The 25,698-nt window shown below is 42.3% G+C and overlaps 1 protein-coding gene across 2 annotated transcripts in view; it reads right to left on the reverse strand.

The window, feature by feature from the left end:
* Positions 1–25,698, reverse strand: part of LOC126475113 (coiled-coil domain-containing protein 22 homolog) — a 214,912-nt gene that overhangs the window by 110,752 nt on the left and 78,462 nt on the right. For both annotated transcript variants that reach the window (XM_050102697.1, XM_050102698.1), the window contains exons 2-3: positions 25,520–25,688; positions 4,707–4,839 (exon numbers count right to left, since the gene is read on the reverse strand). In XM_050102697.1, the coding sequence (XP_049958654.1) occupies positions 4,707–4,839; positions 25,520–25,688 (302 nt within the window). The remainder of the gene's footprint in view (positions 1–4,706; positions 4,840–25,519; positions 25,689–25,698) is intronic.

The following is a 25,698-nucleotide window of genomic DNA, read 5'->3' on the forward strand; positions in this document are numbered from 1 at the left end:
TACCATGCTGGATCTTAGGTGCAAAAATGTCCAAGGTCGTTGTCGCAGTTAAAAGCAACACTGCAGAGTGCAGCGTGGTAATCGCACCCAGGGACGTATCCTCGCCAAGAGATGGAAAACGAGCGGGACACCATTGCAACGACGAAAAAGCCGGCTAAAGGTCTCAATGCACGACGGATACAGTGCACCATGTAAGGCGCCCTTCACCAATTGGCTCGCTCTTCAGAATAATGTAGAAAGATGGAGGTCAAACCCGAGAGGGGACCATCATATAAGGCCGAAACATTTGAGACTCCTTTTAGTCGCCTCTTACGACAGGCCCAGCTGTGAAACAATGATTTATAAACAAATGAAGAATACAATGCTACTATAAATGACTCAACTGTTTTCAAAGTTCTGTATTTTCCAAAGTGTTATATGTACAAATATGACATGCATGAACTGAACTGTAAACTCATCTAGTTTGCATTGTGCCCAGCAGCTGGTATTATGAGTGCAGTGCCTTGAACAAAATGGTGACTAAGCAGGAAAAGAGGTTTTGTGTGTTGGAACATGTGAGATAGTTATCTGTTACAATAGTGCAGTGTGCTTTCAGGAGGAATTATGAAAAAGAATCACCACGTAAACAGTATACTGATGTCAACATTTTGGGACACTGGTTATCTCCAAACAGAAAAAAACTAGACAACCAAGTTGTGACCTGATAGTCAAGGGAAGGCAGGATTCAGTTACAATCATGGACGGGGCCGTAATCAGTTACTATTGGCTGCCTTTTACAGGTACACACATTTATTTTTAAAACAGTAAATAAAAAATACCAAACATTATTAATGAAGGAATAAAAAACTGTGTAAATAATAGGGTTTTCAGTGCGTTACAATTTAGCAAATCACCATAAAATACAGATAATGTTTTTTTTATTAAAACAAAAAGAAAAGAAAAAAAGAAGAAGAAGAAGAAGAAGAAGAAGAAGACAAGCCACTGTGATCAGACTGAAGGCCTTACACGCCCGGAACGGCAATTATATAAACAATTTAGAAACCTGCTTTAAAACAGCAAATACAAGCAAAGGTTAATTAAAAGAAACAAGCAACTGCCCACCAAATGGGTGAAATAAGATGATGGTAACCTTGGAAAACAGCCCTTACACTGCTAGATTTATTCCAGAAGGCGACTGGAACTATTAACTAGACATACATAACCTTTAATGTAGGCATTACAAGGTATGGTAATAAATAATACAATAATAAAACAAGGACCAGTTACAGATGGTGCTCCAGGAATCGACCTCTGAGAAGGTCCGGCAACAAACACTTTCACGAGCGATGAGATAGGCAGCCAAGAGTTGCATTCACTTCACAAGATGGTAACTCAGACTAGTGGAAGTCTAAAGAATGACAAATGATAATCTTGCTGAAGCCACCAGACGTACAATAAACCAAATACAAGAATGGAACAACTTGCCAAAGCCAGAACCGGCAGACTGCACTACACCCCCAGAATACTGTGCTTAGAGTGCCTGGAACAAGAAAGGAATCAGTATCACCACAGTAGAAGAATCACAAATGGCCTACAATCAAGAACGCTGTCAAAACTACAGGCCTTACCGGACAGCAGCGGCAAGGCGAGGAAACGTACACTGCCATTACATACACTAACCCCCAGGGCAGGTAACTGGGGCATTAGCGGCCACCAGGCAGGAAAAATACCGCTGGTTGAATTTAACAAAGTGTAACAAGCTGAACGCAGTAAACAGTAATAAAAAGTCGAGGAAAGCTAATCAGATCTGCTTTCCCCCAGCACTCCACTCACTGCTCTTCGCCTCGGCGACACTACGAGCAGCAACACGAACCTGAGTCACTGGAGAATCGCGGGATATCACAATGGTGGAGGTTTCTCTACTTGAATTGAAATGCACTCATCTTAAAGCCTGCAGGATCTGGTTTACGATGAGTTCGTGCACCCTCATGACCACAGCCCTTCCACCTGGCAGTCCATGTGCGCCACCAGCGGTCCAGGCATGTTCTCGCCCTGCGTGGACCTGGCTCCTCCCCAGTCCCCCAACCGAACTGCCACACACACACAACACGGAAAAACAATGACGTCACCCCAAAGATAGGGCAACAGTTACTACACATCAATAACCGCTGCTGCTGCCACTAGTGGACAGGCAACGCTTGCAAAACAAGTGGCGCCAGTCAAGACGAGAAGAAGACAAACGACTGCAACCATGCCAACTAAAGGATACGGTCGGGCCTCCAACAGAGGGTGGAAACCTACAAACAGCACCAATGTGAACAGCATCACAGCTCACAAGTGTGCTAGATACAAATGCGTCGAGGGTGTACACAGTCCTAAAAAATCAACACCCACACAAGTTACAAAAATTGAATTCTACAGCTAACTGTGTGGAAGATTTTGCAACAGTGGTTACAATTTACAACATGCTGCCTGCAGCTCACATAACAATTAAAACCAGAAGATTATGGTCAACACCTTCAATTGTGCGTCAAAGTGGAGGAAGCACTTGAGGATGAACATTTAGCATTCAAGCTGATACTCAACAACAAAGCAACCGTCCATTTATCTGGAAAGGTTAATCGCTGCAATGTGAGAGTGTGGATAAAGAAACATCCTTACGAAATTGTGGTGCAGAAATAAGATTCGCCAAATGTTAATGTTTTCTGTGCAATCTCACAGATGAAGATATATTGGCTGTTTTTCTTCTGTGAGAAGAATGTGACGGGTACCTGATACCTCAATATGTTGTGGTGGTGGTGGTTGTTTCTGCGACTAACTGTGACTGCTGATTCTTAGAATTTGAGCATCAATGTCTGTCGCTACCTAAACGACGAATTTTCGCATGGTTGAACTGCGCATAGTGGTGAACATGATGTAGGTCTGTTCCCTTGGCACCCTAGGGTCACTTGACTTAATGCCTTGAAACTTTTTCCTTTTGAAGTACTTTAAAGATACAAATACTAAAACAGCTCAGAGAATGCATCAATGCTACTGTGATGGCCCCTGACTGGATGCTGCTACATAAGGTTTAGAATGAATTTGGCTACTACCTCTTTGACAAGTACTGTCTGAATAGAGATCCACTTGAATATTTGTAGAGTGCATAATGCAAACTTTGTGACTTCATGATTCTATTCATATTTGTAAATGTAATTGTGACCAACAATCACCACCACCACCACCACCACCACCACCACCACCACCACCTCCACGAGCAGCAGCACCCCACACCCATGAATGTAGGTTAATGATTAGAAATATATTGTTTCCAGCTCCAAAACTTTTTATGGTTTGCAAGAACCAAAATATTACAGTCTGAATACTGCAATTAATTTCTGGATTAAATTTTTGACTATTATCATCCATACTGTATATATTCAGATTGGCTGGCAGTTGCCTCTGGGGATTTCTCTCCTTACTACTTTTAGATCTGTATATATTCATAGGAGGCAGTTTTGATGGTTTCATTAGCTATTGGGCACTGATAAATATAAAGGTAATGTCCAAGATGGAAATATTTGAAGAAAGTAAGAATTGCATCATCAAAAATATAGAAATGACTATGTTTGTGTTGAGGAAAAAAAGAAAGTAAGCCAGGTAAGTATAAAATTACAGAAATCTGATGATCTGATTTTTTTTATGGTTTAAGATATTGTTACAATCTATCACAATGCATAATCCAACAGCTCTTAAGTTCTTAATTTGAAGAATATGAAGAGGTCGAATATTTTCTTTGATCTTCAGTCTTGTTATTACTTTCTTAAAAAATAAATAAATAAATAAAGGCACTTGACATGACTTAATTGATCACAGATTCAATTACGCTGCAATTGCTTCCTTTAATGTCCGAGTTCAGTTTTATATAATGAACCATCTGCTTAACTCGAAGCGACTTTGTACTTTGGAGAAAACCAACCTATTTCTGGAGTTTATCAGTGTCTTAATTTTACGACATATGGCTGACTGTGTGCGTATCTAGCAGTCATCCAGCAACAAGCTCTCATGTCGCATACCACATTCTCATATTGCCTGGCCACTGCCAGGGAATGCTGGTACTAGCTAGAGCTGTGCTGTGGTTGAACAGCAAAGCAGAAACATTGCATAAGGTCAGCAGTAAAAAGTGGCCTGTTGCATGCCTCTGTGCTTTGAATGGCAGGTGATACTTCACAAAACTGCTAGTTATTTCTTTTCCCATTCCCACCACAAACGGAATAATGGTAAAATAATTGCCTGTTTGCACCTGTGTGAGCCGTAGCCATTCACACCTTACCTTTGCAGTGCATATGCATGATGTAAGGTGGAGCAGCAATAAGTTATCACCGAGTTAAGAGTTGCACTGTTGCCTCATTGCTGTACAAGCACATATTCTCACCACAACTCATCCCTAGTGGTTCTCAATCCCCAATGGCCATTAGTGCAGAAAGACACAGTCTTAATGATCTATGATAATTGTACAAGTTACGTGAATCATCATCTGTTTTTCCCTACCTTTACTATCATACAGCATATGTATATTTATTTTCTCCTTTTAGTAATCTAAACGATGAAATGTGTACGGCAATGAACCAAATGAGCTTCTAATAAACACCAATACATCCAGTAAAAAAGATTAATCAGGAAAACTGAATGGGACACTACTCGCTGTTCTTTTAAGCTTTACAACTTCAGCTGATCTTAATACTCACCAGTTGGATCAACTATTGTCTTCTCAGTTTCCTTAGGCAACTTCTCAATCAGGAACATAAATACACGGCGAACATCTGCTTCGCTTGAGTAAAGGAAGGTTTGATACCCTATCTCACCTGGATAACCAAGGTCCTGAAAGAATACACAAACGATAAGAAACATTTTAAATACCAGGTAATATATTTCACATAATGCTACTGCTAAACTGGTTGACTATAAACAATAACTTAAGTTCATTTGCATAAAATCTTTACTGTATTTTTCTCTTTCTTTTCCCTAAATGTCCTATTTTTTTCCTTGCTCACGGCTGGTCAACAACAATGTATGCTAGCAGATAAGAAGAACTTTTAGCACAGAGATGTCATCAAAATGACTGAGATGTTTCATGGAATCAGAATGGTTGGTTGGTTTAAAACAGGGGGAAAGGGGCCAAACTATGAGGTTATCGGTCCCTTGTTCCTAATAAAACAATTCTACAAGCGTGAGAATAAAACAGACAAGACATATAACACAAAACAGAAAGAAAGGAAAGACCACAAGAATGAAAGGCAACAAACACTAAAAGGAACAAAAGGAAAAGAAAAATAACAGAGATGCAAGAAACAGTTAGAAGAGAGTAAAACAAGGAAGCAGATAACAGTGGCTGGCTGACCACGAAAATAAAAAGGAAAAGTCAGCCAACCTGCAACACATTAAAACCTCCACCCTAAAAGCACTAGGATGGAGAACACAGAGGGACAAAGGATATGGCACTAAAACTCAGATAAAATGATAAAACCCAACCTCGCGGATGAAACATAAAAGCAAATCAGCCAATGAGGAGTTGTCTGCTGCTAAAATCAATGAATCAATGACAACAAGTCCGGCAACCGAAGAGGAAGTCACAGGGCAGCCAAAGAAGGAGAGAACAGAAGAATATGGGCCACTGTCAACCAGGTGCCGCACCAACACTCAGGCAGGTCTTTACGGCACAGGAGGTAGCTGCGGGCAGCCCAGGCATGGCCAATGTGAAGCCAGCAGAGAACCACAGAATCCCTGCGAGAGGTCCTCATTGAGGGCTTCCACACATTCATGGTCACCTTAATGGCTCACAGTTTGTTATGCGTACTTAGATTTTGCCATTCCGTAATAACGAGCACAGGTCAGTTTCACGGATGCCCATCTCCAGAAGTGGTTTCCGTGTAGGCTGTTCGGCCAGCCTGTCAGCAAATTCATTTTCTGGGATTCTGACGTGACCAGGGGTCCAGACAAACACCACTGAACGACTAGACCCTTCCGGGCATAGATGGACTCATGGATGGACACTACCGAAAGATAATGAGGGGTAGCACTGGTCAATAGTTTTCAGGCTGCTCAAGGAGTCAGTACATAATAGAAAAAGACTCCCAAGGGCATGCATGGACATACTGAAGTGCACGAGAAATGGCCACCAGCTCTGCAGTGAATACACTGTATCCATCAGGTAGGGAATGCTGTTTAATACGGCCACCACGAATGTAGGCAAAGACACCAGGACCATCAGCCATAAAGCTGTTGGTTTAAATCACTTCAGAGTGACAGGAAGTGACAGTGGAGAGCCGCAGGGTGAACAGAGTCCTTAGGGCCATGTGAAAGCTTCAGACAAAGCTGTGGCCGAGGCATACACAATGGAGGTGTATGTGAACGGACTGCAAGCAGAGGTGTTGCAGGGAAGGACTCCAGTTCAGAGAGAAGGGACCGCACGCGAACTGCAATCGTTAGACCCAACCTGGGCTGCCCATGTGGGAGATGGACTGTCGCAGGCGGGAAAAGAAGATGGTAATTTGGATGCTCAGGAGAACTACGAATGTGTGCTACATAACTGGCAAGCAGTTGGGCATGTCTGATTTGCAATGGAGGGACCCCCAGCCTAGGCCAGTGCACTGATCACCGGACTCGTCCTAACAGCTCCTGTTGCAGGTCAAACCCCGCAGTGGTGCACAGGGTCGAGTAAATGCAATGCTGAGGGTGTTGCTGAACCATAAACCACACTCCCATAGTCAATTCGGGATTGGACAAGGGCTCTGTAGAGCTGCAGCAGTGTAGAGCGATCTGCACCCCAATTTGTGTTGCTCAGGCATCGGAGAGCATTGAGGTGCTGCCAGCAATTCTGCTTAAGCTGACGAAGATAAGGAAGCCAAGTCAATTGAGCATCGAAAACAAGTCCTAAGAATTGATATGTCTCCACTACAGTGAGTGGATCATCATGAAAATAAAGTTCTGTGTCCGGATGGATGGTACGACGCCAACAGAAGTGCATGGCACATGACTTTGCGGCTGAAAACTGGAAGCCATGGGCTGTAGCACATGACTGTGCCTTGTGAATAGCTCCCTGTAGGTGACGCTCAGCAATACCAGTACTGGAGCAGCAGTATGAAATGCAGAAGTCGTCTGCATACAGAAAAGGTGAGACGGAGGGCCCAACAGCTGCTGCTACTCCGTTAATGGCAACTAAAAATACAGACACTCAATACAGAGCCCTGTGGGACTCCATTCTCCTGGATATGGATGGAACTACAGGAGGCACCAACTTGGACATGGAAAGTACGGAATGACAGGAAGTTTTGGATATAAATCAGGAGCGGCCCCTGGAGACCCCAATCATACAATGTGGCAAGGATATGATCTCACCAGGTCATGTCGTATGCTTTATGTAAGTCAATAAAGATGGCAACCAAGTGTTGCCGTCTGGAAAAGGCTGTGCAGATGGCAGACTCGAGGGACCCAAGATCATCAGTGGTAGAGCGACCCAGGAGGAAGCCGCCCTGACATGCAGCCAGCAAGCCATGTGACACCAGGACCCAACCCAACCGTCGACATACCATACGTTCCAGCAGCTTGAGAGTGCCATTTGAGAGTGCGAAAGGCTGGGGGGTAATTCTTCAATGCAGGGGCTTGAGCAAAGTGCTCGGCAATCGCGTTTGCGTCGGTAGATAACATGCCATTTATGGTGACACCAGGAACACATGTTGGGGTCCGGTACCCAAAAAGATGTTTGATCTTTGCCCAGACTTGGGAAGGTGACATATGGCAGCCAATGGTCGAGACTTATGTCTCCCAACACTCCTGCTTCCGTCGTTTGAAAAGTTGGTGAATGTAGGCACGGAGCTGTTAAAAGGCTATGAGGTGCTCCAGGGAAGGGTGCCGCATATGCCACTGTAGAGCTCGCCGACACTCCTTAATTGCTTCACGGACTTCCGGCGACCACCAAGGGTCTGCCTTATGCCTTGGGCACCCTAAAGAGCAAGGGATCACATTTTCTGCCACAGAAACAATTGTTGTTATCACCTGCTCAAACATCATCGTGATGTTACCATGTGGGGGAGATTCAATGATGACAGCAGGGATGAAAGTTTACCAGTCTGTCTTGTTTGAAGCCCAGCTGGGCAGGCGTCCATGGGAATGACACTGGGGCAGTGACGGGAAGATAGGGAAGTGGTCACTACCACACAGGTCGTCATGTGCTCTCCAGTGGATAGATGGGAGAAGTGCTGGGCTGCAAACTGATAAATCAGTGGCTGAGTAACTATCACGAGCCACACTGAAATGTGTGGCGGCCCCAGTATTTAAGAGGCAGAGGTCGAAATGAGACAGTAAAGTTTTGATATCTCTGCCTCAGCCAGTAAGCACAGTGCCACCCCACAAGGGGTTATGGGCATTAAAATCTCCCAAAAGTAGAAAAGGTTTAGGGAGTTGATCAATCAGTGCAGCTAATACATTCAGGGGTACTGTACCATCTGGAGGAAGATACACATTGCAGACAGTTATTTCCTGCATCGTCCTTATTCTGACAGCCACAGCTTCAAGAGGGGTTTGAAGGGGCACAGGTTCACTACAGACTGAGTTTAGGACATAAACGCAATCTCCGCCTGACACTCAATTACAGTCACTACATTTCCTGTAATATCCCTTATAGCCCCGGAGGGCAGGGGTCCACATTGCCAGGAACCAGGTTTCCTGGAGGGCAATGCAGATAGCAGTTGTAAAGCTTAACAGTTGCTGTAGCCCAGCCAGGCAGTGGAAAAAAACCACCACAATTCCACTGGAGGACTGCGTCTTCGTGAGTCTGAGAAGGCATGGAACATTCAATGAGGATTTTTACACCTCAGAGTCACCTGCTGCCACCAACTTATTGCGTGAGCAGTCTATATCCATTGTGTCTGAGGGTCTGGTGAGATCTAGGTTCTCAGCGGATGCCGGAATCTCCACCCCAACCTCAGACGCAGAGCTCGTAGGCAGCAGTGGCGTGGGTGCCACCGCAATTTCCTTGGCTTAGAGGTTTTGTTGCTCCAGAAGTAGGTGGTGCAGGAGCAACAATGAGGGAAATGCCCCCCACCATCAAGTGGGCAGGTGTAGTCTTCCAGCTCTGAGAGGTGACTGGGGTTGGCAGAGCTGATGGTGCCAGAACTGTTGTAGTGGCGGCATAAGATGATGTCATACATACAGGATGCAGGCGTTCAAATTTTCTCTTAGCTTCAGTGTAGGTCAGTCAGTCCAAGGTCTTGTACTCTATGATTTTTCTTTCTTTCTGGAGATCCTGCAGTCTGGCGAGCAAGGTGAATGGTGCTCTCTGCGATTGACACAGATGGGAGGCAGGGCACATGGAGTATTGGGATGTGATGGGCATCTGCAATCTCGCCATGTGATGCTGGAAGTACAGCGGGAAGACATATGGCCGAACTTCCAGCACTTAAAGCACCGACTCAGGGGAGAGATCTAGGGCTTTACATCATAGTGGTAGACCATCACCTTGACCTTCTCGGGCAATATATCACCCTCGAAGGCCAAGATGATGACACTGGTGGCAACTTGATTATCCCTCAGACCCTGGTGGACACGCCAGATGAAGTGTACACCTTGTCACTATAAATTGGCGTGCAGCTCATCGTCAGACTGCAAAAGAAGGTCCCTGTGAAATATGATACCCTGGACCATATTTAAGCTCTTATGGGGTGTGATGGTTACAGAAACATCAGCCAGCTTGTCACAAGCGAGTAACGCCTGTGATTGGGCAGAGGATGCTGTTTTAATCAAGACTGACCAAGATCTCATTTTGGACAAGCCCTCCAACTCCCCGAACTTGTCCTCTAAATGCTCAACAAAAAAACTGAGGCTTCATTGTCATGAAAGATTCCCCATCAGCTCTCAAACACACAAGGTACCAGGGCGACTAAGATCCGCTGCCATCCTTAGCCTGATGTTCCTCCCATGGTGTGGCCAGTGGGGGGAACGATTTGGACTCTCACTTCTGTGCACTGAATTGAGCTCGTGAATGCTTAGAAACTGCTGGCATTTCACCACCAGCAAGAGATGATGGACTATGCTTCATTGTATGTCATCCGCCCTGATGCCACCCACGCTGACCAGAGGCCCTCCCCACAGGCGCCACCCAGCCGCAGCAAAGGCCACCTGGCAGGATGGCCATTGCTGGGAGTCCCGATGCCCCAGGGGGATGGGAATCTACCCCTTGGCATACATGGGGAGTTAACGGTGCAGGCATCAGCTGAGCGATCCCTGTGTGGCCAAGAACTGCAACCAACAGGGTACATGGTGGCCCCACCACAATGGACTGGCTACCGTGCTGGATGACAGGTGCAAAGAAGTCCATGTTCATCGCTGACGCAGAAAGCGACACTGCATAGTGCGTGGTGAAAAATGCACCCAGGAAGGTGTCCTCGCCCAAGAGATTGAGAATAGATGGGACTGCAATGCGAAAACGAGAAAGTGGGCTAAAGATCTCAATGACCGATGGAGAAAATGCATCACGTAAGGCACCCTTCCCCAATTGGGTCGTTCTTCGGGAAAATTTTGAAAAATGAGAGTCAAACCCTACAGGGGACCATCACATAAAGGCCAAAACATGTGGAACTCCTTTTAGTCACCTCTTACAACAGGCAGGAATATCTTGGGACTATTCTTACCCCCGGAACTGCAGGCGGGGAATCAGAATGTTTTAAATTCGTTTTACGCAAAAACAATGACAGTGGCTGTTCTTGTGGCACGAGCTCCAGTTCTTTCAAGCAAGTCACAAACCAACTCACTATCTCTCACCAATTTTGGGAACATTTCTGCAGCAACGATTCTTTTCCTCACATATTCCCTTCACTATATTTGGAAGCTTGATCTGTTGCACATAACCAAAGTGACATGGTCTGACAACTTCAGATTGAATCTTTCTGAATTTATTACTACTTTTTACTGGATACTGGTTTTTCAGTATTTATGATGAGTTAACTAGACAGCGGGACACAGTGTTCGCTTACCTGACATTGTTTGCATACTATATTTACTTCTGCAACACAGGTGTCTAGAGGAGACTGGACACTATGGAGCTTGTTTGTCTGATGTGCAATTGCAGCTACTAATATTGTTGGCATTACTTAGTGTATTGCTGTAGAAATAACTCTCTGCACTATTTTTTTACTGTTACAGCAAAAGTAAACAATACAGGTGACTGAAAAGTTCTATAGGCTTTTTGTACTGTGGGACAAGTGACAGTTTTTATTTCTTCTAGTTTTCATTCTTTTATTTGAACTGGACAGGACTCACTCCACACCACATGGTTACTTCTACAGTTAGCACAAACCAATAATTACGTACCACGCGCACTTACCACATTTACTGTGTTGTTTCAGATCCAGACATGTCATGGTAGCATGACTGCAGTGCTTGCATTTTTAGGTGAGGAAAACTTGATAGTAACATTTTCCTTCTGATAAATGTATATTAAAAATTTACATTCTCTGCTGAAATGAATGAATGTACATTATATATGCAGTTTGGTGTCTCAAGCTCTCCATCCATTTGTTTCACAACATTATTTATATTTGTTGCTTCTTCCACTTTAAACTTAATTTTTCATTCATTACAGTTTGCTATGATAGCACCCTCACAATAACTGTTTTCTTGGAACTTATGGGATACTAACCAAGAATACTATCAATAAGTAACCATACTTCCTGACAAACCATTACTTTTTCAGTGAGTGTAATACAAATACACTCCTGGAAATTGAAATAAGAACACCGTGAATTCATTGTCCCAGGAAGGGGAAACGTTATTGACACATTCCTGGGGTCAGATACATCACATGATCACACTGACAGAACCACAGGCACATAGACACAGGCAACAGAGCATGCACAATGTCGGCACTAGTACAGTGTATATCCACCTTTCGCAGCAATGCAGGCTGCTATTCTCCCATGGAGACGATCGTAGAGAAGCTGGATGTAGTCCTGTGGAACGGCTTGCCATGCCATTTCCACCCGGCGCCTCAGTTGGACCAGCGTTCGTGCTGGACGTGCAGACCGCGTGAGACGACGCTTCATCCAGTCCCAAACATGCTCAATGGGGGACAGATCCGGAGATCTTGCTGGCCAGGGTAGTTGACGTACACCTTCTAGAGCACGTTGGGTGGCACGGGATACAAGCTGTTGGAACAGCAAGTTCCCTTGCCGGTCTAGGAATGGTAGAACGATGGGTTCAATGACGGTTTGGATGTACCGTGCACTATTCAGTGTCCCCTCGACGATCACCAGTGGTGTACGGCCAGTGTAGGAGATCGCTCCCCACACCATGATGCCGGGTGTTGGCCCTGTGTGCCTCGGTCGTATGCAGTCCTGATTGTGGCGCTCACCTGCACGGCGCCAAACACGCATACGACCATCATTGGCACCAAGGCAGAAGCGACTCTCATCGCTGAAGACGACACGTCTCCATTCGTCCCTCCATTCACACCTGTCGCGACACCACTGGAGGCGGGCTGCACGATGTTGGGGCGTGAGCGGAAGACGGCCTAACGGTGTGCGGGACCGTAGCCCAGCTTCATGGAGACGGTTGCGAATGGTCCTCGCCGATACCCCAGGAGCAACAGTGTCCCTAATTTGCTGGGAAGTGGCGGTGCGGTCCCCTACGGCACTGCGTAGGATCCTACGGTCTTGGCGTGCATCCGTGCGTCGCTGCAGTCCGGTCCCAGGTCGACGGGCACGTGCACCTTCCGCCGACCACTGGCAACAACATCGATGTACTGTGGAGACCTCACGCCCCACGTGTTGAGCAATTCGGCGGTACGTCCACCCGGCCTCCCGCATGCCCACTATACGCCCTCGCTCAAAGTCCGTCAACTGCACATACGGTTCACGTCCACGCTGTCGCGGCATGCTACCAGTGTTAAAGACTGCGATGGAGCTCCGTATGCCACGGCAAAGTGGCTGACACTGACGGCGGCGGTGCACAAATGCTGCGCAGCTAGCGCCATTCGACGGCCAACACCGCGGTTCCTGGTGTGTCCGCTGTGCCGTGCGTGTGATCATTGCTTGTACAGCCCTCTCGCAGTGTCCGGAGCAAGTATGGTGGGTCTGACACACCGGTGTCAATGTGTTCTTTTTTCCATTTCCAGGAGTGTAGTCTCATTACCTGTTCAAAGCATTTTCCGGCACTAACTTTTCAAATACAGATTCCATCCTCTCTTTAATAATAAATGCAATCTGTACAATGGCATGTGTTCAGTTACTATTTCCTTTCATTGCTGATGACAGTACATCAGATGTTCTTTATCCTCTTCATTGCAAGTGTTGTTGCTCTCTAGTGATACACACAGATAACTGAGAACTGAATTATGTTAAGTCTTCAGTGCAATTTTGGTCGCACAAGGAACTAGGAAACCAAAAATGACAAATATACAGAGTCCTGCACATCTGATCAAGCAAAGCTCTGCATTTAAAGCAAGCAGAACAGTTGGGCTAGACCAGGTGCCCTGAAGTCGCGTACACGGTGTATAGAAGGAAAATATATCCCGTGATTTTATCCAGTTAAAAATACACTTTTTTTCTGCGTAAAAGAACACTTTTTCCCCAGTTAAAATACAGTATGCACCCGATGACAGTACTTTTTGTGAGTTAATTGAAAAGATACTTTCCACCGGAGCTATGAAACTTATCAATCCTTTGAATAGTGAAAGTTTTATAATCTGGTGTAGAACTTCCTGACACTTAAGGAAAAGAAACACAGCAAAAAACATCTCGTTTCGGAAAGATCTTCAATGTGCAGCAACACTTAATTTTTCATTTTTATTTTTTTTTTATTTTATGTGGTGTTAGGCAGGATTCTAGGAGCACATCAGCTGAATATTTCTGACAAGCAAGATTACACATTTCACTATTGTGCGACAGAAAATTTCACGGGTTACCTGGGTGAATACATTTTTTTGTCAAGCACTTTGACTTTTCTACAGAAAAGTCAATTACAGGTGAACATGCTAAAGAACTCACTTTACATTTTTTAGGAGAATTGAAATTTTTAGCTGTCATTATTACTTACTTTGTAATCTACGAATGCACTACAATAAATGTGAAAAGCTAACCTTGAAACTTGGTCTCCATTATTTTGTGTTATTGTTTAAGATGTATCAAACACAAATGTGCCAGTAAAATTTTAAATACTGGCGTAAATGGCTAGTCTTCTGGGCTCAAAATTTTTCTAAATGGCTGGTCATAAGCATTAAGTTTAGAATGCAACTAACGCTCCATGGTTTAAGAAATTCACCACACATTCTTGCATGTTACATAGTTCATCTTGCGGAAAAGGAAATTTACTTTGAAAGTAACACTTCTCAAACCATCATTCGAAGTATTTTCCTGTTACCTCGTAGATATGTAAATAGTTGTGAAGTCATGCTCATCAAAATAAAGCCGACAAAAAAGACAGGTTATGGCATCTCACAGCAAACGACACTGCAGATCTTACGAGTGCCAGAAGCCACCTCCGACGGGGAGTGGGTAATTATTTCAGGCAAGTTCAACAATTCTTAACTCCATGTTTAAATGCATAGAAGTTCTGGATAGGACACGATAAAATTAGGGCCTTTAGTGCACCTCCTTTTCAATTAAATATTGATTTCCCATGAGCCCTGCATGGAGCAGAACATTCGCAAAGTGTGGTGGGCAAGCAGACTAGTGTGACATCAGGTCCATAAATCTTGATGGCCCCACATCGAAATGAGGCCCACAAGAAAGACACATCAAAAGTAGTTTGTTGTCATGAAGTATTGCATGGCCTGACACATTTTGCTGTTTGCATACACTTTTATGTGCGCTGTCTTTTGATATTGTAAATGGAACATTTTAATTGCAACTTAAGTTTTATTTTGGTGCTATTCTTGCATCTATATTTTATTACTGGAGTTTTATTCTCAAGTATGGGCTAAAGTAAAATTCTTTGTTACAGTATCAGTTCCTAAAAGCCAAAATTACAAAAATTTAACTGAAAACTGAAACACTGAAGAGTTCCTGGATTTCTAAAAAGTTCCCAGGTTTTTCCCAGATTTCTCCCAGGTGAAAAAATTTCCAGGTTTTTCCCATATTTCCCAGTTGCCTCATGACATATACACCCTGCACTTACTAAGAACTGTTTCAACTCCAATAGTATTCTCATCCTCACACAACTAAGAAACATGAACAGGATATGGTGTTCAAATGATGGTGGCACCTGCCACCTCTGGGTGCCTAACCTCAGAACGTCACACACAGCAAATAACAGCTGAATGCTTTTGTGTCAGTCTCAGAAACTGGCTGTTGATACTGGATACACATGTGCACCGCAACAGTCAGCCCTTTTCTGGTTCTGGCACACATAATGAACAATTTCAGCCATAAATACTTTGCCTGTATGATGACACTATTTCTTAAGTCAATTTCTTTACTAATTTCTGGTTTATTATGCCACCATCCTCACTGACTACCCATTACACAATTTGTTTTAATTAATAGCATCTGAATTCCAAAAATATTCAAGTATTCCCTCTTCTACAACTTTTCCCTGTGTGATAATTGTACCTTTTGTACAGCTCATGTACACACAGCTGCACACTCAATCTGAATATACTTTCACATATAAGGTAGTTATATCACAAACTTTGTGTGTAAATAGAATTCAGAAGTTCTCTTACTCCTTAAATACTGTCATGTAGAATCCAGAATCACGTGTTAGTTATGAAAGTAGGGTTGTCAACAAGGACTAAAAATTGTTTCGCTGCAAGCTAAGTTGTTACATCCTAGACTTGCACCATAACGTTGAGAATTGTCGGGTTGTCCAAATGAGTTAAGTGGGCACTATGCATCAAAAGCTGCTACCTAGGTAGCTGAATGTGGTTTTTTTTTTCCTAATTGGGAGAATCTTAAGGGAGGGCCACATTATGATCACCAGCTGAGGCACTCACAGTAAAATGGCACAATTTAAAGCACTCCAAAAAGTAATAGAGCTCATGTAATACAGAAAGCTGGCTACACACTGGTATCTGCAAGCATAAGGTGGTTGCAATAAAAATGCCTACCTTACAAAGGATGACCAAAAAACAGAGAAAGATTTACATGTTCAGCAAACTAGATAAAGAGGCAGTAGCGCCATATCTCAATAAGGAATTTACAACATTTCGTTCTGGACAGCAGCATGTAGAATTTTGGCTGAAAGTTAGAAGAATAGTTGACTAAACCCTGGATAATACATAACTAGTAGAACATTTCATGAGGGAAGTGATCATCTGTGGTATGGTCTCTGTAAAGAAATTTCTAAAGAACCAGAGACTACTGCACAAGAGGTGAAAAATAAAGCATAGTGCTGTAGATAGAGAAATGTTAAATGGCATTTGTTTGGTTCTCAAAAAGACATTGTTACATTCCATCATGGATTTTCCATTGTCTGAAAGTAAAAACAGAAATGGTTATCTCAATACATAACTGTTCCTTTCACAAATGAAATTTCACAAGTAGAACTTAATTATTACACAACTGCAAAGAAATCACTAAAATTTATGAACGCTGTAGTGCCCAATTGAGTCTGTATCCAATTCTATACATAATTTGTGGTGCGTTAGCTCCCTTTAATCATAAAATACTGTAGTCCACTCGGACAGGAAATTGTGCCCTATATTTGGAACAAAGCATGGGTCCCACTTGTCTATAAGAAGGATCCACAAAACTGCCATCCAAAATTTTTTTATATCCATTTGTTGTAGACTCTCAAAACATATTCTGAGCTCCAACACAATGACCTCCTCAACTTCCAACCAAAAGGGCTCCAAAAAATATTGTTTACTATGCTTTTCCCTTATGACATCCTGAAATCCATGGATCAATGCAGTCAAGTAGATGCAATACTACTCGACTTCCGAAAAGAATCTGATTTAGTATCACATCAATGATTATTACGAAAGCACAATCATATGGGACTATCTAATGAAATCTGCAACTGGATTCAGGATTTATTCATAGGAAGGACAAAGCATGTACAGATGTAGAAGTAACTTTAGGCATGACCCATCGGATTATGTTGGGACCATTGCTGTTGATGACGTAGATTTATGACCTAGGAAGAAATGTTAATAACAACCTGAGACATTTTGCAGATGCTGCAGTTACCTACAATGAAGTACCAATTGTAAAAGTCTGCAAAAATGTCCAGTCAGATCTTGTTGATAAGATTTCAAAGAGGAGCAAAGAATGGTAACTTGCTTTAATTGTCGAAAGATTTAGAATTATGCTCTTCACAAAATGGAAATGCTGCAAAAACCACAACAAGAGCAGATTCAGCTCTTGTTGGCTTCATTTTGTGACTTTTGATGATAACATAGATCAACACAGATACTCTGCAAATCACACTTATGTGCATGGCAGAGGGTTCATCAAACCACCTTCACAATAATTCTCCATTATTCCACTCTTGATCAGCATGCAGAAAAAAACGAACACCTATATCCTTCTGTGTAAGCTCTGATGTCCCTTATTTTATTATGATGATCATTTCTCCTTATATAGGTTGGCATCAACAAAATATTTTCACATTAGGAGGAGAATGATAATGATTCAAATTTCGTGGGAAGATCCCACTGCTATGAGAAACGCCTCTGTTTTAATAATGTCCACCCCAAATCCTGTATCATGTCCATGATACTCTCTCCCCTATTTCTCGATAATAAAAAAACATGCTGCTCTTCTTTGAACGGGGAGGGGGGGGGGAAGAAAAAAATACAAAGTGTTTTTCACCATTTTTTGTACCAAACCCGAGCCAAAAATTACAAGATGGCTATGCACAGTAATTTTTTTATGATATATTTTTATGATATATTCCTAAGATCCCAAACTCTAACCGCCTTGAAAATTTTCTTGATATCTTTATCCGTTTTGGAGATACAAGAGTTCAAAATTATCCTACTTGCACATGTAAAATACGCATGTAAAATCCAGTGCCAGGCAAAAGTGTAGTTTATAAAGAGATGCAGCAGGGACAAATATGCTGCAAGTGTCTCTGTTACCATCATAAGGGTTCTGGGAACTCCATGTTGTAGACTGAAGAACATGTAAAATTTTTGTGCATGTAAAGTCTGGTCTGAGGTGTAAAAATAAATTTACATTATTTAAGTTTCACATAAGCAAACTAGAAACGCTCCTACCTCAGTACAAAAATGGCAATTATGTTCCCATTCAAAAGACAGACTGAAAAGTGGGGTTCTAGCTGCTTCATTCTACCTTCCTCAGCACATTAAAAAAAAAAATTCAAAAATTTTGACCTGTGAACATATTCATACTTTGCACTGAGAGAGGAGATGGTGGTATGTGAAAGATACGGAAAAGTAATAAATACTAGACGTGGGAGAAAGAGAGTTACACAGTGGTAGCAGGCATAGCTGACAGTGACAGAGTAGTGCTAGGGAAAGAGTGAAGGAGACAGTGCCATTGGGAGAAGAATAAACAGAAGGAGAGTGTGGAAGTGGGTGAGAGGCAATGACAATGAGAGACAAAGCCTTCGATGAAGACAATGGGAAAGAGGCAGATAGTGACAGTGACAGGGACAGAAGCAGTGGGAAGGAATGAATGAGATAGTAACAATAAGAATGAGAGAAGGAGAGGGGGAGGGGGAAGGGGAGGGGGAGAGGGAGGTGGAGGGGGAGGGGGAAGGGGGAGGGGGATGGTGAGGGAGAGGGGGAGAGAATAACAGTGACAGTGAGAGTGAGAAGGGAAAGTAGTGCTAGGACAGAATGAAGTACACAGTGGCTGTGAGACAGGAGACAGCAACAGTTAGAGAGACACAAAGAGATAATGACCATTTGTTGTGGTGAATGAGTGGGTGGGAATGGACAAGTTGGAGTGGATGGGTATGAGCGAGTTACAGCAACTGATTAGTGCGTGTGAGCGAGTTACAGTTAGGAGAGCTCGTTGGAGTGAGGGGAGTCGCATGATAAAATGAATACGTTTACATGCTAAAATTTTTGAGAAAATTTTTAAAAGGTGCTGAAGAAGATACAATAAGGCAGCTGGTACTCCACCTTTCAGTCAGAATCTTTTATAAACAGGAGAAAATTCGCCTTTTTTTGTGCTCCAATAGGAGCATTTTTCTGCTGGTTTTTTAATGACTCATTTTGGTTATAAGAGACAAGTTGCATTTTCTAGGCCAGAATTTCTTCAGATCCACTAGCTTCAGTCATAACTGTATAACGCATAGGTTGTGGTTAAGTACCAATGCCAAACTGAGAGCTCAAATTACAAGTGCCGACAATGCTACACTGATCCTATAATGGATGTCTGTGTGTTTCAGCTTGCCTTTGACAGCGAAGTCCAGCTAGCAGCACTAAAAGTGGCACAACTTTAAGAAAGTATTATCCACAGCCCAGGCAAGTAAGGCATCAGTACACACATAATGTAATATGCTAGATGGAATGTGAACTGATATCTTGAATTCAACTCTATTTTATTTTATTTTATTTTTGACCACCATGCAGCAGCAGCAACAGCTGTGGTGTTTGTTTAACAAACCACTGGCCTCTCAACTAGGTGATATTGTATCACGGCAAGCTCATTGCTCTACTTTAGTATCAGTTATTCAGCTTACTCGTTGAATTCAAGATCCATCCCCAAACTGTCGATTTCTTCCAGGTCGAGGGTCAAGTCTGCCAACTCACCACACAATTCCATCTGGCCTTGACCATTTCCAGTTACATTCCTGCTACAGCTGTCAATATAGAAGGTCTGCATTACTTTACTGCTGTATAATCAGTCATTCATAACATGTTCAACACACAGCTCAATACAGGTACACCCTACTGAACCTGCTTGGAAGCCTGCATCTAACATTTTGTTGCAGTTTCTGAAAGATCTAACTCAGTATCTGCAAGTGCTGAAGAGCTTATTGAAAGACTGATGGCATTTGATCCTGTAGCAGCACCAGATGTTACAAGAAGGCTCCACTAATTAAAAGAAGTCAGCTAGTTCTTCAAATTTGTGTCCTTACCAAAGGCGTTCAATCAACAGTGGTTGCTTCTCAAATAGAACCCATTTCAGTCCACAGAAGTCTGTGTATGTTTTCTCCAAAACATTTATGCATTTTATCCATATTTACCTTCTAGTAGAATGCAAGAACACACCTATAGTAAACCGCTTATCTTCTGCACTAAGTTCATCAACTGTAATTAAACTTGGCACAGCACAAAGATACAATTTAACATTGATAAAGTCTTACACTAATATCCCATAGAAAAAGTTTCTTAGTAATGAGTGCTACATAGTTTCTCTTTTGTCAGACCTTGCAAAAATGTATAACGAATAATCATGGCTGTGCATCTGTTTTTAAATGCGATACAGCTTTATACTTCCCCCCATGAACAATGGACCTTCCCGTTGATGGGGAGGCTTGCATGCCTCAACGATGCATATAGCCGTAACGTAGGTGCAACCACAATGGAGGGGTATCTGTTGAGAGGCCAGACAAATGAGTGGTTCCCGAAGAGGGGCAGCAGCCTTTTCAGTAGTTGCAGGGGCAACAGTCTGGATGATTGACTGATCTGGCCTTGTAACACTAACCAAAACGGCCTCGCTGTGCTGGTACTGCGAACGGCTGAAAGCAAGGGGAAACTACAGCCGTAATTTTTCCCGAGGGCATGAAGCTTCATTGTATGGTTAAATAATGATGGCGTCCTCTTGGGTAAAATATTCCGGAGGTAAAATAGTCCCCCATTCGGATCTCCGGATGGGGACTACTCAAGAGGACGTCGTTATCAGGAGAAAGAAAACTGGCATTCTATGGATCGGAGCGTGGAATGTCAGATCCCTTAATCGGGCAGGTAGGTTAGAAAATTTTAAAAGGGAAATGGATAGGTTAAAGTTAGATATATTGGGAATTAGTGAAGTTCGGTGGCAGGAGGAACAAGACTTCTGGTCAGGTGAATACAGGGTTATAAATACAAAATCAAATAGGGGTAATGCAGGAGTAGGTTTAACAATGAATAAAAAAATAGGAGTGCGGATAAGCTACTACGAACAATATAGTGAATATATTATAGTGGCCAAGATAGACACGAAGCCCACGCCTACTACAGTAGTACAAGTTTATACGCCAACTAGCTCTGCAGATGACGAAGAAATTGAAGAAATGTACGATGAGACAAAAGAAATTATTCAGGCAGTGAAGGGAGACGAAAATTTAATAGTCATGGGTGATTGGAATTCGAGAGTAGGAAAAGAGAGAGAAGGAAACATAGTAGGTGAATATGGATTGGGGGTAAGAAATGAATGAGGAAGCCGTCTGGTAGAATTTTGCACAGAGCATAACTTAAACATGGCTAACACTTGGTTCAAGAATCATAAAAGAAAGTTGTATACATGGAAGAATCCTGGAGATACTAAAAGGTATCAGATAGATTATATAATGGTAAGACAGAGATTTAGGAACCAGGTTTTAAATTGTAAGATATTTCCAGGGTCAGATGTGGACTCTGACCACAATCTATTGGTTATGAACTGTAGATTAAAACTGAAGAAACTGCAAAAAGGTGGAAATTTAAGGAGATGGGACCTGGATAAACTGACTAAACCAGAGGTTGTACAGAGTTTCAGGGAGAGCATAAGGGAACAATTGACAGGAATGGGGGAAAGAAATACAGTAGAAGAAGAATGGGTAGCTCTGAGGGATGAAGTAGTGAAGGCAGCAGAGGATCGAGTAGGTAAAAAGACGAGGGCTAGTAGAAATCCTTGGGTAACAGAAGAAATATTGAATTTAATTGATGAAAGGAGAAAATATAAAAATGCAGCAGTAAATGAAGCAGGCAAAAAGGAATACAAACGTCTCAAAAATGTGATCGACAGGAAGTGCAAAATGGCTAAGCAGGCATGGCTAGAGGACAAATGTAAGGATGTAGAGGCTTATCTCACTAGGGGAAAGACAGATACTGCCTACAGGAAAATTAAAGAGATCTTTGGAGAAAAGAGAGCCACTTGTATGAATATCAAGAGCTCAGGTGGAAATCCAGTTCTAAGCAAAGAAGGGAAAGCAGAAAGATGGAAGGAGTATATAGAGGGTCTATACAAGAGCGATGTACTTGAGGACAATATTATGGAAATGGAAGAGGATGTAGATGAAGGTGAAATGGGAGATATGATACTACGTGAAGAGTTTGACAGAGCACTGAAAGACCTGAGTCGAAACAAGGCCCCGGGAGTAGACAACATTCCTTTAGAACTACTGACAGCCTTGGGAGAGCCAGTCCTGACAAAACTCTACCATCTGGTGAGCAAGATGTACAATACAGGCGAAATACCCTCAGACTTCAAGAAGAATATAATAATTCCAATCCCAAAGAAAGCAGGTGTTGACAGATGTGAAAATTACCGAACTATCAGTTTAATAAATCACAACTGCAAAATACTAATGCGAATTATTTACAGATGAATGGAAAAACTGGTAGAAGCCGACCTCGGGGAAGATCAGTTCGGATTCCGTAGAAATATTGGAACACATGAGGCAATACTGACCTTACGACTTATCTTAGAAGGAAGATTAAGGAAAGGCAAACCTACATTTTTAGCATTTGTAGACTTAGAGAAATTTTTTGACAATGTTGACTGGAATACTCTCTTTCAAACTCTAAAGGTGGCAGGGGTAAAATACAGGGAGCGAAAGGCTATTTACAATTTGTACAGAAACCAGATGGCAGTTATAAGAGACAAAGGGCAAGAAAGGAAAGCAGTGGTTGGGAAGGGAGTGAGACAGGGTTGTAGTTTCTCCCCAATGTTATTCAATCTGTATATTGAGCAAGCAGTAAAGGAAACAAAAGAAAAGTTCGGAGTAGGTATTAAAATCCAGGGAGAAGAAATAAAAACTTTGAGGTTCATCGATGACATTGTAATTCTGTCAGAGACAGCAAATGACTTGGAAGAGTAGTTGAACGGAATGGACAGTGTCTTGAAAGGAGGGTATAAGATGAACATCAACAAAAGCAAAACGAGGATAATGGAATGTAGTCGAATTAAGTCGGGTGATGCTGAAGGAATTAGATTAGGAAATGTGACACTTGAAGTAGTAAAGGAGTTTTGCTATTTGGGGAGCAAAATAACTGATGATGGTCGAAGTAGAGAGGATATCTAATGTAAACTGGCAAAGGCGAGGAAAGCTTTTTGAAGAAGAGAAATTTGTTAACATCGAGTATAGATTTAAGAGTCAGGAAGTCGTTTCTGAAAGTATTTGTATGGAGTGTAGCCATGTATAGAAATGAAACATGGACAATAAATAGTTTGGACAAGAAGAGAATAGAAGCTTTCGAAATGTGGTGCTACAGAAGAAAGTTGAAGATTAGGTGGATAGATCACATACTAATGAGGAGGTATTGAATAGGATTGGGGAAAAGAGAAGTTTGTGGCACAACTTGACTAGAAGAAGGGATCGGTTGGTAGGACATGTCCTGAGGCATCAAGGGATCACAAATTTAGCATTGGAGGGCTGCGTGGAGGGTAAGAATTGTAGAGGGAGACCAAGAGATGAATACACTAAGCAGATTCAGAAGGATGTAGGTGGCAGTAGGTACTGGGAGATGAAGAAGCTTGCACAGGATAGAGTAGCATGGAGAGCTGCATCAAACCAGTCTCAGGATTGAAGACCACAACAACAACAACAACAACAACAACAGCTTTATATGTTTAGTATTTAAAATTTGAATAAAAAAAGGATCATGTGTCAATGAACTGTTTAAAGCAGGCTGAATATGAAAATTGCCTGTCAAATTGTCAATAATGTTATGAGACTTTTCAAGAAGGCACGAGGGCTGTTCAATAAATAAGTCAAGCCGTAGGGTAGATGAAGAAGAACAATCCAATGCAGTTTTGTGAACTCTTTTCAGGTGCACAGACTTGCTTTGTTAGTTCCTTTACAGTTTTGTTGCAAAGAACAAGCTGAAGTAGTTTTCTCAATTTCCGAGGTAAGCACAGCTGTGTGTGTGTGGCTGAGCAGCACACAGGAGATCGGACAGGTTTGTGCGACTTTTTTGCGATGATGACAGACCCCTTGCCCACGACCATCATGCTTTCGTTCACTGCCAGGTCTTGTAGACTTTCTGCAAGTGCCTATGGGTATCTGGGATGCTTTGGTTTCCTGCCAAAAGAAACTCAATGACAGCTCTCTACTTGGAATGTACCTCATTTAGACGCCATTTTGAAAGCAATGTGTAGTGTTGCATTATGTATTGAATGTCCCTCATAACTGGTTTATTTCTGTACTATTACTAAAAAGACTTTATCCAAGGTTACCTATTGTGTATGTCATGGTGAGAGAAGAATTAGTTGAGGAGTGTAAGCTCAGCTTTCCTCATGCAGTGCAACATAAAATAAGTTGGACTTACACTTAATGCTTCATCCTGAATAGCTAACATGGTAAATATGTCTCTCACACAGGGAGCAAATGTTCCTGTTTCTCAGAGTCAACATTTAAACTGGGATTCTCTTATACACCGATATGTTCATTAACAGTACATAATACAGTAATAAACACAGTATTTCAATTGCATTTCAATGTGTGTGATCATTTGATATTAGCTAGGACCCCAGTAAAAACAGTTCGAATTATTTGGACTTTTACCAACAGAGCACTAGAGAGTAGAGGGATCAAGAAAAGATGTGCGCACTGTACGAAAATGCCAAGCTTTTTTTCCAAGTTTATCTAATAAATTTATTTAATCCATGAAACTCCTTTAATTAATGCCTGTATTTGCTATTTTATTTACCACATCAAGCCAAGAAAATTAACAAAGCTGCTGCATAAAATACACATGTCAAATTATTGCTTTGAAAATGTGTGAAAAATGATCTTCACGTCATCTTTGCCTCTTTTTGTCAGTTACAAAAAAATTATCATACATAGCGTTTTCAGCATGGGTGGTTGGGGAATCCACTGCTACTAATCAAGTAGGTCACTAACAATTTTTTTTCATATAGGAATAAGTGAAGCTCAATATTTTCCAGACTTTCTATGAAATTAATAATTTCAGCATATGAATCTCTTCGAGACTTTCCATGGCCCATATCTTAACTTCTCCTGCATTATCAATGGTAATGGTAGAATGTGGCTAATAATGTCCAGGGTAAGCATTTGACATGTACTGTGAATATGCTCACCTGGATAAACTTGCTACTCAATAACAGCCTCTAAAATAGCAGAATTTACCAGATCACTAATTCCTCTTCACAATTTCGTTTGATAATAGACCAGCTTGTGTACTGAATACAAGTAGTTATGCAGGAGCTACCTTCATTATCCACTTTTAACTGCTATTTTAAAGGAGAGCTTTCCAATTTGTGTGTAGGAAACCATCTAAATTTAATTAAGTATAAAAAGCCGTTGTTTGTTTGCTTTTTACAGATATCTTATTCTTGAAATCTGTCAGAGCCATCCTGTAACTGAACAAAGCTGAAAAGACAACCCTGCAAGCACAGTTGATTCCTACATCAACCTCCAGTGGATTAGGGCTATAAAAACTCACCATACAAGCTTGAGCAATGCTTGCACCAACTCGAAACCTTGCTGACATATTTGGTGGCAGAGAATGAGGGAGGCCCAATCCCGGCTGAATGACATCCAGGCATCGCACAGCAGCCTCAATTACCATTTCTGTTGAGAACTGCTTCAGACTGTCTGCTTCTTCAAGGTCACTGAAAGTGA

This window comes from Schistocerca serialis, chromosome 4, assembly GCF_023864345.2.
Source record: "Schistocerca serialis cubense isolate TAMUIC-IGC-003099 chromosome 4, iqSchSeri2.2, whole genome shotgun sequence".
NCBI classification, from domain to species: Eukaryota; Metazoa; Arthropoda; class Insecta; order Orthoptera; family Acrididae; genus Schistocerca; species Schistocerca serialis.